The following is an 18,161-nucleotide window of genomic DNA, read 5'->3' on the forward strand; positions in this document are numbered from 1 at the left end:
AGGACTGCCATCTCTCGGTAGGACTTCCAAGTCAGACCTCCCAGGCGGTCAAGAAGGGCCATCCCAGTAGCTGCTTCTAACTTTTCCCCGGCTTACTCGTGGGGTGGGGTGAGGAGCAGCCCTGGGCCGCTGGGCCCTCTTCCCAACCATCTCGAATCCATTCCTGGAGAAACCACAGCTTCGGATTCTGCCTTGCAAGAGACAGGTGCCTCAGCCAACTGGAGTCCTAAGAGCTCCCATTCAAACGTTAAGGGTCTGTTTCTATCTCCCCTCTTCCCCCCCCCAAATATAAGCCCCCCCTCTTTGTAGGAAAACTCATGGGATACACAGCAGGGATGCGGTGGGCTTCTTGGAAGAAACCAATGGATTTTATGTGCCTATGTATAAAACACATGCACACTTATTTACCCCTATGAGGAAACCTGTGTTCGAGTTTCTTTTGTTTTGTTTTTTAAAGCAAACTCTGGAAGCAAAATAAATTTCAGTTGAAACATTCAAAGTACTTCTGTTCTTTCTGATCTCTGGTGGGCAGGCAGGGAGTTGGGGGTGGAGAGAAATGTGGTTTGGGCTTCTGACACGAAGACACACCCTTGCCTGTTTCCTTCCTTCACCCAGAATTTTTCTACCTCTTCTGCCTCCCAAGTTCAGTCTGCAGATTGTGGGTTTTCTGGTGGCGTCTCACCTCTTCCTGCCTCTTTCCCCCTCCCCCCCCCCAAAAAAAAAACCACCAAACTGATCTGCTTGTATTTTGGGGCAACCCTAAAACCCCTTTGAGCCAAATTCCCCTTTGGGATGGAGGAATCTTCTGGGACATCTCTGGGGTCCTTGGTGCTCTCTGAGCTTGGTGGTTTTCTTGCAGACATTTCGCTACCCAACCAAGTAACATTATCAGTGCTAGAAAGGAGAGGTTAGCAGAGGGGAGGGGGAGGAGGAGAACTGTGGAGGAAGACTAGGACGGCTGGGGTCCTTGGAGCTCTCTGAGCCTGGTTCCTTGTAGATGTTTCATTACCCAACTAGGTAACATCATCAGTGCTAGAAGGGAGTGGGGTTTGCAGAGGGGAGGAGGAGGACTGTGACTTTGAACGCTCACTAAGTGAACAGCTGTGAGTCAAGGACTATCTGTAGTACATTGTGGAACCAGATTTTCCCCATAAGACTTTGCCTCGTTGTTCATGGTGGGTAATTTTTTTTTGACGCCCTTCTGGCTACGAGATCTCTCCAAGCAGAGGAATGCAGAAGGAATCATAACATCCAAATGTCCATTTTTATAGACAACGTTAGTACACCAGAACCCATAACTCTGGGAAGCCAAAGGCCACCAGTCCAAGATGAGTGGAGAAATGCAAGATGTTCTCAGAGCTTTAGAAGTTCCAAGGCACAACAATCTCCTCCACTTTTCACCCAATTAATCCCAACACCCCCACCAGTCTGTTGGCCATTAGAAGTTCCACCTTGCTGTTTTTTTGGCAGGTTCATGACCTAAATCACCCACCCGCACCCACCCACCCACCCACCCAAAAACTGGCCAATGGTTGGGCTGAATCCATAAAGTTGAGTCACCAATCACCCAAGCGGCTTGCAACGCAGAAGAATGGTGTCTTCCCCCTCTGATCTTCTACCAGTCCAGAGTCCTCTCTACTTCTGGACCTCAGTTGGAGAGGAAGTCGATGGATGCCCGCACGGTCTTGGAGGTCCAGACGTCCATGGCAGCCACCTTGATCTCCGTATCACCAAACTGCATGCTGGCTCTTATCTCCCGCCGGCTCTTCTTGGGCGAGCTGGGCTCATCCAGTTCCTCCAATTCTAGGCTGATGGTGCCACACTTCCTCACCCCCGGATCGGTGATGTAGACCACCTCATCCGTGGCACAAGAGTAGATGTTGATGATGATCTTGCGTTGACCCACCCGGGCTGGGCAATAGCTCCTTTGCACCACTTCGCCCAAGGCCACCGACTGATCCACCGAGACAAACTTCTCAAAGATGTCGGTGCACCAGTTCTTCCCTTCCTTGACCAACAACTTCTCCTTCGGGTGTTTCCCCTCCACAAACTTGTTCAGGACCCCAACGCCGTAGGTCAAGGGCGAGCGCCTCACCCGGACGATGGTGGGGTCCAGGCCGAAGAGCACCGCTCCTTTCAGGATGGTCAACCCTACGTCTTGAGGGATGATGACCCGGCAGGAACTGCTGAAGGCGGATTGGATGGCGTGCTGTAAAATGGCCGACTCGGCAAATCCACCCACCAAGAAGAAGTATTTGATGTCTTTCACTTCGGGCTTCTTCATGAGGTCATCTGACAGAAGGAGAAGAGTTTGGAAAGGGGAGGACGTGAGGAGGTTGCAGTGGTGGTATTCAGCCGGTTCACACTGGTTTGAGCGAACCGGTAGCAAGGACTTGGTGCGGGTCACCGAACTGGTAGTAAGTTCTGGCTAGCCACACCCCTGGCCCGGTCGCCCGGTCACCACTGGCTCACTTGCCCTGCCTGCCTGATGCTTGCTCACCCCACCCGCCTGATGCTCGCTCTTTAAGGTATTTCTTTTTTTGCCTCTCCCGACAATCAGCTGTTCATCAGCTGTTCCGGGATTCCCCTAACTGTCTTACTGCTTCGCCCAGGAGGATTCCCTGAGGCCCAGGAAGGCAAAAAAAATGGAAGGAGGGTCACAGGTTCTCCCTCCCTCTCCATTTTTTGCCTTCCTGAGCCCAAAAACGCCCCACCCCCCAGGAGGCTCCTCTGAGTCCCAGAAGGCCCCAAAACAGGTGGGGTGGCTGCAAAAAAACGCCCATCCAGTCACATGGCCACACCCACAGCCACACCCACAGAACTGGTAGTAAAAAGTTTTGAATCCCACCACGGGAAGGTTGCCATTGTCTAACCAAGAGTCGAAGCTGGATATTTGACTAAGTTGACAGGCAGAGAGAGATACCAAGGGTCAGTTTCTTCATAATTTAGCTCACGGGTTGAGCTCCACCCTTGAGTAGGAAGAAGGGTTGCATGAATTGGGGATGTCTAGTCTAATGACGAGAACGGGACCAAGCCCTCACGAACTTCGTCCTGTAACTAAAACGATGGTGGGTATCACATACTTCGCATCCCATCCCAGGAGATCCGTCTGTGGAGATTCTCCATCATCCAGGTCATCCCAAAGGTGCTTTTTAAAGAGGCAAATGGACTTTCTGGTTTGTTTTTTTTTGCTTTGAAGAGGTTTCGCTTCTCATCCAAGATGCTTCTTCAGTTCAACCCTAACCCAGAACTGAAGAAGCTTCTTGGACGAGAAGCGAAACCTCTTCAAGGAAAAAACAACCAAGAAAGTCTATGGAGATTCTCAGCCATTCAGGTCATGGTGGCCCCGAAGGTGCTTTTTGAAGAGGCAACTGGACTTTCTAGTTTTTCTTGGAAGACGTTTCTCTTCTCATCCAAGAAGCTTCTCCAGTTCAACCCCCAACCCAGAACTGAAGAAGCTTCTTGGATGAGAAGTGAAATCTCTTCAAAGAAAAACCGATTGCCTCTTGAAGAAGCTCCTTTGGGATCCCAGGAGATCCACAATTATTTCAGGTGCCCCATTTTCCAAACCCCTTGAACCTCCTAGCGATAGACATCCTTGGCCCTTGGAGACCTTCTTGGTCTTCTACCCTTTGCAACCCCCAGCCCTGCCAACCTGAAGAAATCCCTCTGCCTCTGCTGAGACCCCCCAGCCCCCTCGCCTAGCTGGCATCAGGACCTTTGGGAAGGCAAGGGGAGACCTGGAGGACTCACCAATGTGCTTGATGATCTGGCTGACGGTGGGCTGGAAGAGCTCGTTCATGGCCTCGGGAGACATGCGCAGCATCCCTTGAGAAGACCACTTCACCAGGTGCATGCTGGGAAGGCAAGGGGGGGAGAGAGAGAGAGAGAGAGCGAGGGCTGAGAAGGAGGGGGTCTATTGTTTTAGCATGAAACATCTTGGACGAGGAAGCTGAGGCCAAGCCAGGGTGGAAAATGATAGTGGTGATCTTGAAACCGTCAGTGGCCTGGCATCTGGGGGTTCAAAGTTACCTCCCCACACACATTCAGTCATAGACACATCTATATCTATCATCTATATCGTCTATCTATCATCTATCTATCATCTATGTCTATCATCTATCTATCTATCTATCTATCTATCTATCTATCTATCTATCTATCTATCTATCTATCTATCTATCTATCTATCTATCTATCTATCTATCTATCTATCTATCTCTATCATCTATCATCTATATCTATCCTCTATATCATCTATATCACCTATACCTACCTACCTCTTTCTCTCACTGTCTATCGATATGTTTATCTCTCATCTCTCTATTTTTCTCTTGCTGTCTATATCTATCTATCTATCTATCTATCTATCTATCTATCTATCTATCTATCTATCTATCTATCTATCTATCTATATCTATCCATCCATCCATCCATCCATCCATCTATCTATCTATATCTATCCTCTATATCTATCCTCTATATCACCTATATCACCTATATCTATCTATTAATCTACCTACCTACCTCTTTCTCTCTCTCACTCTGTCTATATGTTTATCTCTCATCTCTCTCTCTCTATTTTTCTCTCTTGCTGTCTATGTCTGTCTGTCTGTCTGTCTGTCTATCTATCTATCTATCTATCTATCTATCTATCTATCTATCATCAATATCTATCCTCTAAATCCTCTATATCATCTATATCTATCTATCAATCTACCTACCTACTTCTTTTTCTCTCTCACTGTCTATCTATATGTTTATCTCTCATCTCTCTATATATATTTTTCTCTCTTGCTGTCTGTCTATGTCTCTCATCTATCTATCATCTATATCTATCTCTCATCTGTCTCTGTGTGTGTCTCTCTCTCATCCTCTCTCTTATCTGTCTATCCCATCTATCTATTATGTGTGTGTGTGTGTCTTCTCTCTCTCTCTTATATCTGTCTATCATCTCTCTCTCATCTACCACCGCTCCCTTTCTCTCCCTCCCTCCCTTCTTCCCTCCCCCTCTCTCTCCAACTTTAGACCCGCACGCACATACCAACACAACGTTCTCCCCAACTTCCCACCTGCTGCGCTTGAGGGCGGTCTCCACGTTCTGCCCTCGGTGCTTGCGGTAGAAGTCGATGAAGGAGAAGGGGAGGGAGATGTTGAGAGGGTTGGCCCGGTGGGGGGCAGCCGTCCGCTTCCGGGCCTCGAAGGCGATGGTCAGGTCGACCCAGGCCGCCGGGCGCTTGGCCTTGAACATGGCGATGAAGTCTTCGCCAAATATCTGGCAGAGCAGCTTCTCAAAGGCCAGGTCCACCCCGACAGCCCCGTAGGGACCTCCTGGAAGGAGAGCCAAGAGCAGAGGGACAGCAGATCCGGTCAAGGGCGAGGAGGTTTCTGGGCACCTTCTGGGATCCCCAGATAAGAGCCTGGATGGTTCTTCTCGGACAAATAAAAGGGGCTCCCCAGGTCCCCTCTGATTTGGGGCCACCATGGACAACTCAGGTTTGTCCCAGAAGAAGCAAACCTCTCCAGAAATGGCTCTGGAAGCTTGCTTAGTTCTTTTTTAAAAAAATACTTTTTATTAAGTTTTTACACTTTTAAAAACAAATCATATATACATTTTTGCAGTAAATTGTGGCATCGACTTTTCCATTTCTATCTATCTATCTATCTATCTATCTATCTATCTATCTATCTATCTATCTATCTACCTACCTATCATCTATCTATCTATCTATCTATCTATCTATCTATCTACCTATCATCTATCATCTATCTATCTATCTATCTATCTATCTATCTATCTATCTATCTATCTACCTACCTACCTACTTACCTACCTATCCATCTATCTATCTATCCTCTCTCTGCCTGCCTGCCTTCTCCACCCATGCCTGCCTGCCTGCCTACCTCTCTATCCTCTCTCTGTTTATCTATCCTGCCTGCCTATTATCTCTCTCTCTCTATCATCTATCTATCTATCTATCTATCTATCTATCTATCTATCTATCTATCTATCTATCTATCTATCTATCTATCTATCTATCATCTCTCTCTCTGTCTCTATCTCTATATCTGTCAATCTGTCTGTCCATCCATCCATCCATCCATCCATCCATCCATCTCTTTACACACACACGCACACGCACACACACCATTTACATTTACGTTTTGCATTATCTTTTATTCCTATCTTCAGTTCTATCTTACCCAGAGGTGATATTCAAAGTAGGTTCTGGCCAGTTCTGGAGAACCGATAGCGGAAATTTTGAGCAGTTCGGAAAACCGGCCAATGCCACCTCTGCCTGGCCCCGCCAACTCCATCTATTCTCCGCCTCCCGAGTCCCAGCTGATTGGCTGGGTCTCCTTTGGTTGCCCTGCCCAGGAGAACGGAGCTGGAAAGCAGGTTAGTGGGATGGAGAGGGAAAGGGAATTTTGGGGTAACCTTTCCCTGGAATGGGGTAGAAGGGAAATTTTACAGTATCTTCTCCTGCCACGCCCACGAAGCCATACCCACCAAGCCACACTACACCCACCAAGCTACGTCCCCAGAAATGGTAGTAAAATTTTTTGAATCCCACGACTGATCTTACCCCACTCGGTCTCCCATCCAAGTTCTAACCTAGCCTGTCCCTGCTTAGCTTTGTGGAGAGAAACATGGAAAAATAACAGCAGAAAAAAAATACATAGTGGTCCATTGAGTTTGCTCTTTTAGGTTTTTTTTAATTATTTTGAATACATGCATTTGTTGTTTTGAAACTCAAATACTTTGGCCGCTAATGAGAAGGAAAGACTCCCTGGAGAAGAGCCTAATGCTGGGAATGGCTGAGGGCGAAAGAAGAAGGGGACGGCGGAGAAGGAGGGGGCTTATTGTTAAAATAATAAGATTTATTACGTGTAGCAAAGTAAGAACAGAGTACCGACATTGCAGTAATGAAAATATATTAATTGTAATCGTTACTGCACAAGATATTTGTACCCAGATGACACACCATTTAAATGGAAGATGGATTGTTTGCATAAAATAAAAATTTAAAAATATTATTTAAAAAAAAGAGAAAGGGGGGGGCTGGATGGAGTCACTGAAGCCGTCAGCGTGAGGTTAAATGGACTCCGGGGGATGGTACAGGACAGGAAGGCCTGGAGGAACGTTGTCCATGGGGTCGCGATGGGTCGGACATGACTAAGAACAACAACAAATTTGTTGTTTTTATTTATTATTTTATTTTTTAAAATTTTTGTCAAGGTTTATCTCCAGCGTATTTAAACTCAGTGACTGATGACGGAGTTCCGAACGTGCTGGGCATTAACATATGTCCATAATTGAAACAAAAATTAAACACTAAAATTAAACCTAGATTAAACCTGGCTCAAGGCTACCATCTGCTGGACGGATCTACTGTTAAGGTCTCAAGAACAAGGGAATTCTTCAGTGAAAATCAGCTCGGAGCTATATCACTTGACTAGATTTACAAATGGTTAAAATAATGATTGCTTAACTAGGTTTAAAAATGGTCTTTTGGGTGGAGGCTGAACTCACTTTTTGAACAACGGAAAGAAAAGGTTTATCTTTTTCCAAGATTTTGTTTTTCTTCCAATGAGCCGTTTCAATTGTAGTCGCTCGATGGCGCTCTAGGATAAATAAAGCAACCTTTTTTTTTTTTTGCAGGAAAGGAGAATTTTTATAAATCTTTCATAGAGGAAGTTATGGAAGAAACAACCAGAGGCTGCTTTGTCCTCAATCTGTCTCCTCTTTTTGTATTTTCTTTACAACTTGCAAACTCACGCCTATTGCATGCATTTCAATCTGCCTGGCACAGCCGAACGGTGTACGTTTTTATTGTATTGCCAGTTTTTGTACACTGAAGTCTCAACTGGTCATGCCCTTGTTGGAATCTGATTCTCGGGGGAGATTGAGCAGCTGACAGGGAGTGGGAGTGTGGCTCCGGTGGCTGTAGAGGAAACTGGGGAAGGGCACAGGCCGGCTGGGCATTCAGAGGAAGACCCAGGCCCACCCACTCTTCCTCCTAGGGCATGCAGGGAGGAACGGAGAAGGGAGCAACATGGCTTATGGGAGAGAAAAAGGCCCTGATCCATTTCATTAGGATACAGGATACAAGTGGGGCGTTTGCACACAGCTCCTTGCTGGAAGCAAAGCGTGCATTATCTTTGTCGATGTTTTTCGGGGTTTTGGCATCCTCCCAAACTGTGGGTGCTGCGTTATCCTTTGAAGGTCTGCAATTTATCATCCTGGCCTGCCGTGTTAATTACTTCAGTGTGGTTTGTGTTGGTTTTTTTTATTTCTAATTATCTTTACTTTGGGTTCGGACTGCGTTTCTGCCCTTTGTAGACTGTTTGATACCCAGCCAAGGATAATTGGACATTGGGGCCAAGTTGGAGGCATTAAAAGGGAATTTATTCTACTTTTGTGACTTTGTTATTTTTGTGTCACGCCCCTTTGGGTCTTCACAATTCTCTAATTCTTCAGTCTGTAGATATAGAAGAGTCCAAGGCCTGTAATCCTCTACATATCTCAGATGCTGGGGCTGGGATCAGTTCTGGGTTCAGCCAAGCTGGTCAAAACATTAAAAGCTGACACAACACTTGGAATACCCCAAAAGTGCTTTTTCAGCAGGCAAACTGGACTTCCTTGTTTTATTTTTCTTTGAAACCTTTCACTTCTCATCCAAGAAGCTCTTTCAGCTCTGACAAGTGTGGGGGTAAGAATGGATTTCCAGGGGAAAAAAATTGGACACTACAAGAACCATTTGCGCCACTCAGGTGACCCTGAGGACACAGAGAAACCTTCAAGTGGCCTCAGGGACCAATTTCACTTAACAAACATTTCACTTAGCAACGTAAATTTGGGGCTCAGTTATGGTCGTAAGTCAAGGACTATCTGTATTTAAGAAGTAGATAGTATCAAATTGCTGTCCTAGATATAGACGAGGACACAACTTTGTGTGTATGAACAGATTTCCAGAAAAAATGCAGACTACAGGAACCATTCGCACGACTCAGATAAACCTCCAAGTGGCCTCAACTATTCTGTAAAATGGATGCAAATGACCAGCTGTTTGCAAGGAATATAAATCCTTCTGTTCCTCACCATCCTGTCAGAGCTGAAGAAGCTTCTGGGATGGGAAGAGAAACGTCTTTAAAGAAAAAAACAAACCAGAAAGTCCAGTTGCCTCTTGAAAAAGTACCTTTGGGGCAAGCAGGAGACCTGGAGGGCTGAGAATCTCCATAGACTTTCTTGGTTGTTTTTTCCTTGAAGAGGTTTTGCTTCTCATCCAAGAGGCTTCTTCAGTTCTGGGCTAGGGTTGAACTGAAGAAGCTTCTGGGATGAGAAGTGAAATGCCTTCAAAGAAAAAACCGGAAAGTCCCGTTGCCTCTTGAAAAATAAGCACCTTTGGGATGACCTGGATGACGGAGAATCTCCAGAGACAGATCTCTGCAGACTTTTAACACTTGAATAGTTGACACCATAACAACCTGGAGGGGACAAGAGGCAAGGACAGGAAAGATATGATTGGGAAAAGACAGCCCTTCCATTAAAATTTCCCTCAGGACAATATCCACCCCTCCATGCCTCCATGTAAGAAGTAATTACGCACCCCGCTCACAGAATGAAATATTTTTGGGGATATCAAATGAGGCAGAATATTATAGTGGGGACTTTCTGGAATGCTGACAGGCCGCAAATGCAGGGGTGGGATTCAACATTTTTAACAACCATTTCTGTGGGTGTGGCTTAGGTGGTGGGCCTGGCTTGGTGGTCATGTTATTGGCTGGGCGTGGCCAACTCAACATCACTCACAATCGAGGCACGCATCTCCTCGCCTGGCCTCTCATGACTGTGGGGATGCTGCAGCAGTCGTAAGTGTGAAAAACGGTCATAAGTCACTTTTTTCAGTGCCACTGTAACTTTGAATGGTCACTCCACACAAGCAAAGTACCAGCAAAGGAGGGGAAAAATAACTCCAGAAACATTCCAGAGACAGGAAGTCTAGTCCTGCCAAGAACGTAATAAGGGTTAACAGAAAGGCAGTTTCTGTAAGCAACACCAGAATGTTTCCTTCCTGCCTTCCTTACAGGATTAGCCCAGTAATTTCTTCTAACAACCGGTTCTCCGAACTGCTTAGAACATTAACAACCGGTTCTAGAGAATAGGTGCAAACCTGTAGAATCCCACCCCTGCCCAGGACAGCCCCGCCAGCCAGATCTAAATATCCCATGGGCCAAATCTGGCCCTGGGCCTTGAGTCTGACACCCATGTTTTAGAACATAACAGGCCTAACTCACCACCATTGAAATGGCACAAGACGCCAAAGACCCTTCACTGCAACAATCCCCAGAACAGTTCAAAGTCACAGAAACCTCTAAAGCTCCGTCAAGCAATTTGTCAGCTGTCCCAGAACAACATGCTGTTGGTGGTCCTGCTCATCGATAAACCGAGTCCTTCTTTCCATGCGGCCTCCGTTTGGTTTCCAGCCACCTTCCTCCCGGCTTGGAACCGGACCGGGTTTTTCTTCCAACACCCCCAAGAGACCCTTCCGACCAGCCTCACCTGACGCCTTGTAGAGCTCTTTCAAGGTGCCCTGGGGTTGTTCAATCTGATGCACTGTCAGATCCACAGTGCCCCCTCCGCAATCGGCCACGATGTAGCGATCCCCTGGCCAGCCAAGGAAAGACAGGTAAAGGCTTTGCTTGTTGAAGGGATGCCAGAACCTCACCCAGGTTGCCCACCTGACATTTTTAGGGGGAATAGGTGCACGGAGCAGAGGAAGAGGAAGCGAGACCAGGAGTGGGCTGCTAGGGGTTCGCAAGGGTTTGGGAGAGCCCCTAGTTAAGATTCTGTGCAGTTCGGAGGACCCCCAAATTCCACTCTTGGCTGGCCCTGCTCCGCCCACCCTGCCCCTCCCCTCCCAGAAGTCCCCACGTGGCCCATTTTGGATGCAGGTAAGTGCAGGGCATGCACGGAGGCTCGGGGAGGGTGAAAAACAGGCGTCCCGGAAGTTTGGGAAGGCCGGAAATGGCCCGTTTCTGGCTTCCAGAGAGCCTCCGGAGCCCGGGGAGGCCGTTTTTGCCCTCCCGGAGGCTCAAGGAAAGCCTCCTGAGTGTGGGGAGGGCAAAAATGCCTCTTCCCGCCATGCTGCCGGAAGTCGACTAGGCCACACCCACCATGGCCACGCCCACCCAGCAAACGGGCAGAGAACCCCTTGCTAAAATTTTTGAAGCCCACCCCTGAGGGAGACCCCCATCCTGTGGGCATGATATCACACCCGGTCTTCGTTCTTGCTGAGGCCAATGTCTCTGACCAGCCTCTTCCGTGCCAACGTTGCTCTATCTGGCTTTCAAGCAATTGGGCCAGTCGGATGGGTTGGGACTCCCGTGCCCAGCCTTCCCAGCCAGCCAGCCAGCCAGCCCACCTCACCTGTCTGCATTTCCGACCAGAGTTCGCCCACCCCAGACTCGATCAGAAAAGTCCGGCTGTGCCTGGACCGGCGGAGCTGTTCTCGAGCTGCGGGAAGAGAGAAAAAGGACCAGAGGGTGGGATGAGATCCCTGGCGATGGGCGAAGAGCAATGAAGAAACGGCCCTGAGCAACTCAGGGTGTCCTTGTTGCTTCCTTACAACCAAGCTTAGAGAGCACCCCACAATCCCGCTCCTCCTCCTCCTCCCCCCTTCCTCCCCCCTGAAACCCCACACTCCTCTAGCACTGATAATGTTACCTAGTTGGGTAATTAAAGGTCTGCAAGAAAACCATAAGTTCAAAGAGTACCAAAGATTATTATTATTATTATTTCTCCTCCTCCTCCTCCTCCTCCTCCTCCTCCTCCTCCTCCCCCTGAAACCCCACACTCTTCTAGCACTGATAATGTTACCTAGTTGGGTAATTAAAGGTCTGCAAGAGAACCATAAGTTCAAAGAGTACCAAAGATTATTATTATTATTATTTCTCCTCCTCCTCCTCCTCCCCCTGAAACCCCACACTCCTCTAGCACTGATAATGTTACCTAGTTGGGTAATTAAAGGTCTGCAAGAAAACCATAAGTTCAAAGAGTACCAAAGATTATTATTATTATTTCTCCTCCTCCTCCTCCTCCTCCTCCTCCTCCTCCTCCCCTGAAACCCCACACTCTTCTAGCACTGATAATGTTACCTAGTTGGGTAATTAAAGGTCTGCAAGAAAACCATAAGTTCAAAGAGTACCAAAGATTATTATTATTATTATTTCTCCTCCTCCTCCTCCTCCTCCTCCTCCTCCTCCTCCTCCTCCTCCTCCCCCTGAAACCCCACACTCTTCTAGCACTGATAATGTTACCTAGTTGGGTAATTAAGGTCTGCAAGAAAACCATAAGTTCAAAGAGTACCAAAGATTATTATTATTATTATTTCTCCTCCTCCTCCTCCTCCTCCCCTGAAACCCCACACTCCTCTAGCACTGATAATGTTACCTAGTTGGGTAATTAAAGGTCTGCAAGAGAACCATAAGTTCAAAGAGTACCAAAGATTATTATTATTATTATTTCTCCTCCTCCTCCTCCTCCTCCTCCTCCTCCTCCTCCTCCTCCTCCCCTGAAACCCCACACTCTTCTAGCACTGATAATGTTACCTAGTTGGGTAATTAAAGGTCTGCAAGAGAACCATAAGTTCAAAGAGTACCAAAGATTATTATTATTATTATTTCTCCTCCTCCTCCTCCTCCTCCTCCTCCTCCTCCTCCTCCTCCTCCCCCTGAAACCCCACACTTTCTAGCACTGATAATGTTACCTAGTTGGGTAATTAAAGGTCTGCAAGAGAACCATAAGTTCAAAGAGTACCAAGGATTATTATTATTACTATTATTACTATTATTATTATTATTTCTCCTCCTCCTCCTCCTCCTCCTCCTCCTCCTCCTCCTCCTCCTCCTCCTCCCCCTGAAACCCCACACTCTTCTAGCACTGATAATGTTACCTAGTTCGGTAATTAAAGGTCTGCAAGAGAACCATAAGTTCAAAGAGTACCAAGGATTATTATTATTACTATTATTACTATTATTATTATTATTTCTCCTCCTCCTCCTCCTCCTCCTCCTCCTCCTCCTCCTCCCTGAAACCCCACACTCCTCTAGCACTGATAACATTACCTAGTTGGGTAATTAAAGGTCTGCAAGAAAATCGCCCGGCTGAAAGGGCACCAAGGATTATTGCTCCTCCTCCCTCGAACTCTGCAAACACCACTCCCTCTTAACACTGATGATGTGAGCTAGCTGGGTCATGCAATGTCTGAGAGAAAACCACCCGGCTCAGAGAGCACCAAGGACCCCGCCTTTCATCCCTGAGCTACAGAGATTCTCCTCCGTGGATCTTGCGACTCTGCCGGGCCCCCCTTGCCTTGGCAAGTTGGCTTGGCGGTGCCTGCTCTCACCTACCCTGCCTGAAGCTGGAGTCGATCGGCAGGTCCGAAGCCAGGCCGTTGGCCTGGGGTCTGTAGCTGAGATCAATCAGTTGGTTGAGGCGAAGTTTTCGGCAGTAGATGGAGGCTGCCTCTGGCTCCAGAGCAATCAGCAGCTTCTCGGGGTTCTCTGAAGACACCAGCCCTGCCTGAAAGGAAGAATGATTGAAAGGGGGAGGACTCCTCTCATTAGCCAAGAGGGAGGGACCCCCTTCCAAACCACACATCTGGAGGGCAGCAGGTTGGAGAAAGCCTAAGGTGAGTCCAAATTTCTGCTCTGGAGAAATATTGGCCATCTCCCCCTCGAGGATAGGTGGTATTCAGCCTCTTTGGACCAGTTCTGGAGAACCGGTAGCGGAAATGTTGAGTAGTTTGGAGAACCGGCAAACTACTCAACGGAGAAGAGAGCAACGTGGGTTGGGTGGCTTATGGGGGAGGAAAGGGCCCTGATTCCCTTCACTAGCAAATCCCACCTCTGACTGGCCCCGTCAACCCCATCTATTCTCTGTGTCATACCCCTGTCGGAATCTGACTTCTGATTGGGAGGAGGAAGATGAACAGCTGACAGGGAGGGGGAGTGTGGCTCCATTGCCTGTGGAGGAAACTGGGGAAGGGCAAAGTCTGGCTGGGCAGAGCAGGGGAGAGGTAGACCAAGGGAGAGGGAATTCAGAGGAAGACCCAGACCCACCCCCTCTTCATCCTAGGGCACACAGGGAGGAATGGAGAAGGAAGCAAGGAATGAAGGGAAGGAGAAAGAAAGAAGAAAGAAAGAAAAAAAGAAAGAAATAAAAAAGAAAGAAAGAAAAAGAAAGAAAGAAAGAAAGAAAGAAAGAAAGAAAGAAAGAAAGAAAGAAAGAAAGAAAGAAAGAAAGAAAGAAAGAAAGAGAGAGGGAGGGAGGGAAGGGAAGCAAGGAAGGAAGAGAGAGAGAGAGAGAAAGAAAAGAAAAAGAAAGAGAAAAGGAAGAAAGAAAAAGAGAGAACAGAAAGTAGAAAGAAAAAGAGAAATAAAGAAAGAGAGGAAAAAGAAAGAAGGAGGGAGGGAAGGAAGGAAGAGAGAGAGAGAGAAAAGAAAGAAGGAAAGAAGGAAGAAAAGAAAGAAAGAAATGAAAAGGAGAGGAAGGAGATGGAAGATGGGAGGGAGAGAGGAGGGAGGGAGGAAGGAAGGAAGGAAGGAAGGAAGGAAGGAAGGAAGGAAGGAAGGAAGGGAAGGAAGAGGAAGGAAGGAAGGGAAGGAAGGAAGGAAGGAAGGAAGGAAGGAAGGAAGGAAGGAAGGAAGGAAGGAAGGAAGGAAGGAAGGGACAACGCCACTCACCAAATAGGCGGCTTCCCTCATGAACTGTTTAGCCGGCTGTTTCCAAATGGCAGGCACCGTGATCACCCACCGGATGGCGTCTGCCACAGGCAAGGCCGGGCACTGGTCCTTCAGCTCCTGCAAAATGGGTGGGTGGGGTCACAGGGGGTCTGGGCTCCATATCAGAGCCAGGAGGAAATCTATCACATGAGATATGCTGGCTGGAAATTCTGGGAGTTGGTCCTTATGGCTTAAAGCAGCCAAGGTTGGAGACCCCGATTAACAATAAAGAAATTACTTCAACCTACTAAAAGAGTTGGGAGGGTACTTCCCTCCCCCCTTCCCCCCTCCCCCCTCCTCCCTCCCTCCCTCCCTCCCTTCCTCCCTCCCTCCCTCCCTTCCTTCCTTCCTTCCTTCCTTCCACCCACCCTCCTTTCTTTCCACTCTCCCTTCCTTCTCTCTCTCCCTCCACTCTTCTTTCCTTCCTTCCCCCCTCCCTTCTTTCCTCCCTCCCTTCTTTTTCTCCCTCCCTCCCTCTCTTTCTTCCTTCCTCCTTCCCACCTTCTCTTCCTTCCTCCCTCTCTCTTTCCCTTCCTCCCTTCTTTTTCTCCCTCCCTCCCTTCTTTCCTTCCTTCCTTTGTTCCCTCCCTTCTTTTCTCCCTCCTTTCCTTCCTTCCTCCTTCCCTCCCTCCTTTTTTCCTTTTTACCTGGCAAGGTAGATGATATCTTCCCCCCCCCCCACCCCAGAATCTGCCCCTTTCCCTCTCACCCGCACGGCCTGCTGCTTGAAGAAACGGAGGGCGTGAGCAAAGACCTCCAGCGCTTGCACCTTCTTCCCGTTCACGGCTGCCAGTTCTGTCTTCAGGCTCAAATCCTGGGGAAAAGACGACAACCGTTATAATCTCCAACCATCTCTGCCTGTCTCGGTCCTGGAACCACGGTGACTGTCATGCCCCTGTTGGAGTCTGAATCCGAGGAAGAAGCTGAGCCGCTGACAGCGAGTGGGAGTGTGGCTCCCTTGGCTGTGGAGGAAACTGGGGAAGGGCAAAGTCCGGCTGGACAGAGCAGGGAAGAGATAGAACAAGGGAGAAGGGAGTTCAGAGTAAGCACCAGGCCCACCGCCTCTTCATCCTAGGGCACGCAGGGAGGAACAGAGAAGAGAGCAACGTGGGTTGGGTGGCTTATGGGGGAGGAAAGGGCCCTGATTCCCTTCATTAACCACACCTGGGAAGAGTGTTTAAAAGAGATGCAAGTGGAGTATGGCATCTAGAGGGAATAAACATGAGTTTATCTTCAAGGGTGGGATTCAAATTTTGTAACAACCGGTTCTGTAGGCGTGGCTAAGTGGGTGTGGCTAGGTGGGTATGGCCATGTGAGTGGGTGGATGTGGCTCTTTTTTTTTAACAACACCCCCCCCACACACACCCTGTTTTTTGGGCCTTCTGCACCTCAGGGAAGCCTCCTGTGGGGTGTGTTTTTGCTCCTAAAAGGCTTCCCTGGGGCCCAGGAAGGCAAAAATGGAGCCCTTTGGAGAACACATTGAAACCCTCTTCTTTGAATCACCATGCTAGAAGGGACCTTAGAGGTCTTCTAGCCCAACCTCCCTGCTCAAGCAGGAGGCACTCTACCATTTCAGACAAATGGTTGTCCAATCTCTTCTTCAAAACCTCCAGTGATGGAGCACCCACCACTTCTGAAGGCAAAAGCCGTTCCACGGCTTAATTGTCCTCCCTGTCAAGAAGTTTCTCCTTAATTCCAGGTTGCTTCTCTCCTTCGTTAGTTTCCATCCGTTGTTTCTTGTCCTGCCTTCAGGTGCTTCGGAGAATAGATTGACCTCCCCCTTCTTTCTGGCAGCCCCTCAAATAGTTGGAAGACTGCTCTCATGTCCCGTCCCCCCGCGTCCTTCTTTTCATTAACAGATAAGAGATCATCAGAGTTGGAAGGGACCTTGTAGGTCATCTAGTCCACCCCCCTGCCCAAGCAGGAGACCCTACACCATTTCTGACAGAGGGCAGTCCAGTCTCTTCTTGAAAGTCTCAAGTGATGAAGCTCCCACAACTTCTGAAGGCAACTCCTGTTCCATGGGTGGATTGTTCTCCCTGTCAGGAAATTCCTCCTTATTTCCAGGTTGAATCTCTCCTTGTTTAGTTTCCATCCATTATTCCTTGTCTGGCCTTTAGGTGCCTTGGAAAATAGCTTGACCCCTTCCTTTCTGTGGCAGCCCCTCAAATATTGGAAGACTGCTCTCCTGTCCCCCCTGGTCCTTCTCTTCACTAGACTAGCCAGGCCCAGTTCCTGCAGCCGTTCTTCATATGTTTTAGCCTCCAGTCCCCTAATCATCCTGGTTGCTCTTCTCTGCACTCTTTCTAGAGCCTCAACATCTTGTTTATAGTATGGTGACCAAAACTGGATGCAGTGCTCTAGGTGTGGTCTTACTAAGGCTTTATAGAATGATGTTAGTACCTCATTTGATCTGGATTGTATCCCTCTGTTAATGCAACTTAAACTAGACATAACCCACTTCCTGCACCCACTCTTCCATGTTTTAGTCTTGAGGTTCCTGGGATCTACTCACGCTGGAACTGTGGATCTTCATTTTGAACTTTTCAAAGTAGAGCCACTCACGGGCCTCCTCAGGATCCAGATCGTGGTAATAGTCCCGGGCCGTGTAGCCAAAGCTGTGGAAGGTGCCTTCTGGGGTCAAGAGAAGGCTGGTCGGGGTCTTCTGGTGGGCCACTCCAGGGTCTCCTCCTTCCCATTTCCTGCCAGGGAAAATCCAAAGTGGAATTAATTCTCTGAGCTCCCCCCTCACTGGAAGGCTGCAGAGGTCTTTGGGATGGGGCTGCCCTGTTCCGCAACGGGGAATCCATCGGACTGAATTTTGTAGCAGGCACATCAGGGTTTCGGCTGAAGTTTGTCTGGTACCCAAAGAAATTTTGCCAGAAAGAATACACCATTTAGAACAAGACCCGTAGCTGTGTCAGGAGATTCGTTCTCTAGCAATTCCTCTGGAATGGATATAGCACTTAACAAGACACTTGTTATAGGATCACAGATGTTTCATGACCCAACTAGGTAACATCATCAATGCTAGAAGTTGGAGAAAGAGGAGGAGGAGGAATGTGGGGTCCTTGGTGCTCTCTGAGCTTTTAGTTTTCTTGCAGATGTTTCATGACCCAGCTAGGTAACATCATCAGTGTTACAAGTTGAGAGTTGAAGGAGGAAGGAAGAGGAGGAAAAGGAGGAGGAGGGAGAAAGACTCTGAGCTGGGTTGTTTTCTTGCAAACGTTTCATGACCCAGCTAAGTAACATCATCAGTGCTAGAAGTTGGAGGAGGAAGAGGAAGAGGAGGAAAAGGAAGAGGAAAAGGAGGAGGAAGAGGAGGAGGAATGTGGGTCCTTGGTGCTGTCTGAGCTTTTAGTTTACTTGATGTT

The 18,161-nt window shown here is 48.0% G+C and overlaps 1 protein-coding gene across 2 annotated transcripts in view; it reads right to left on the reverse strand.

The window, feature by feature from the left end:
• Positions 1-1,245: 1,245 nt before the first annotated feature.
• HSPA12B (heat shock protein family A (Hsp70) member 12B) overlaps positions 1,246-18,161 on the reverse strand; it is a 36,958-nt gene continuing 20,042 nt past the window's right edge. For both annotated transcript variants that reach the window (XM_026722653.2, XM_087935711.1), the window contains exons 5-13: positions 17,303-17,489; positions 15,497-15,601; positions 14,749-14,865; positions 13,414-13,585; positions 11,432-11,518; positions 10,565-10,669; positions 5,073-5,331; positions 3,754-3,857; positions 1,246-2,292 (exon numbers count right to left, since the gene is read on the reverse strand). In XM_026722653.2, the coding sequence (XP_026578438.1) occupies positions 1,649-2,292; positions 3,754-3,857; positions 5,073-5,331; positions 10,565-10,669; positions 11,432-11,518; positions 13,414-13,585; positions 14,749-14,865; positions 15,497-15,601; positions 17,303-17,489 (1,780 nt within the window). In that variant the 3' untranslated portion in view covers positions 1,246-1,648. The remainder of the gene's footprint in view (positions 2,293-3,753; positions 3,858-5,072; positions 5,332-10,564; positions 10,670-11,431; positions 11,519-13,413; positions 13,586-14,748; positions 14,866-15,496; positions 15,602-17,302; positions 17,490-18,161) is intronic.

This window comes from Pseudonaja textilis, chromosome 6 (genome assembly GCF_049901715.1).
Source record: "Pseudonaja textilis isolate UNSWEBS1 chromosome 6, rPseTex1.2, whole genome shotgun sequence".
Lineage (NCBI taxonomy): Eukaryota > Metazoa > Chordata > Lepidosauria > Squamata > Elapidae > Pseudonaja > Pseudonaja textilis.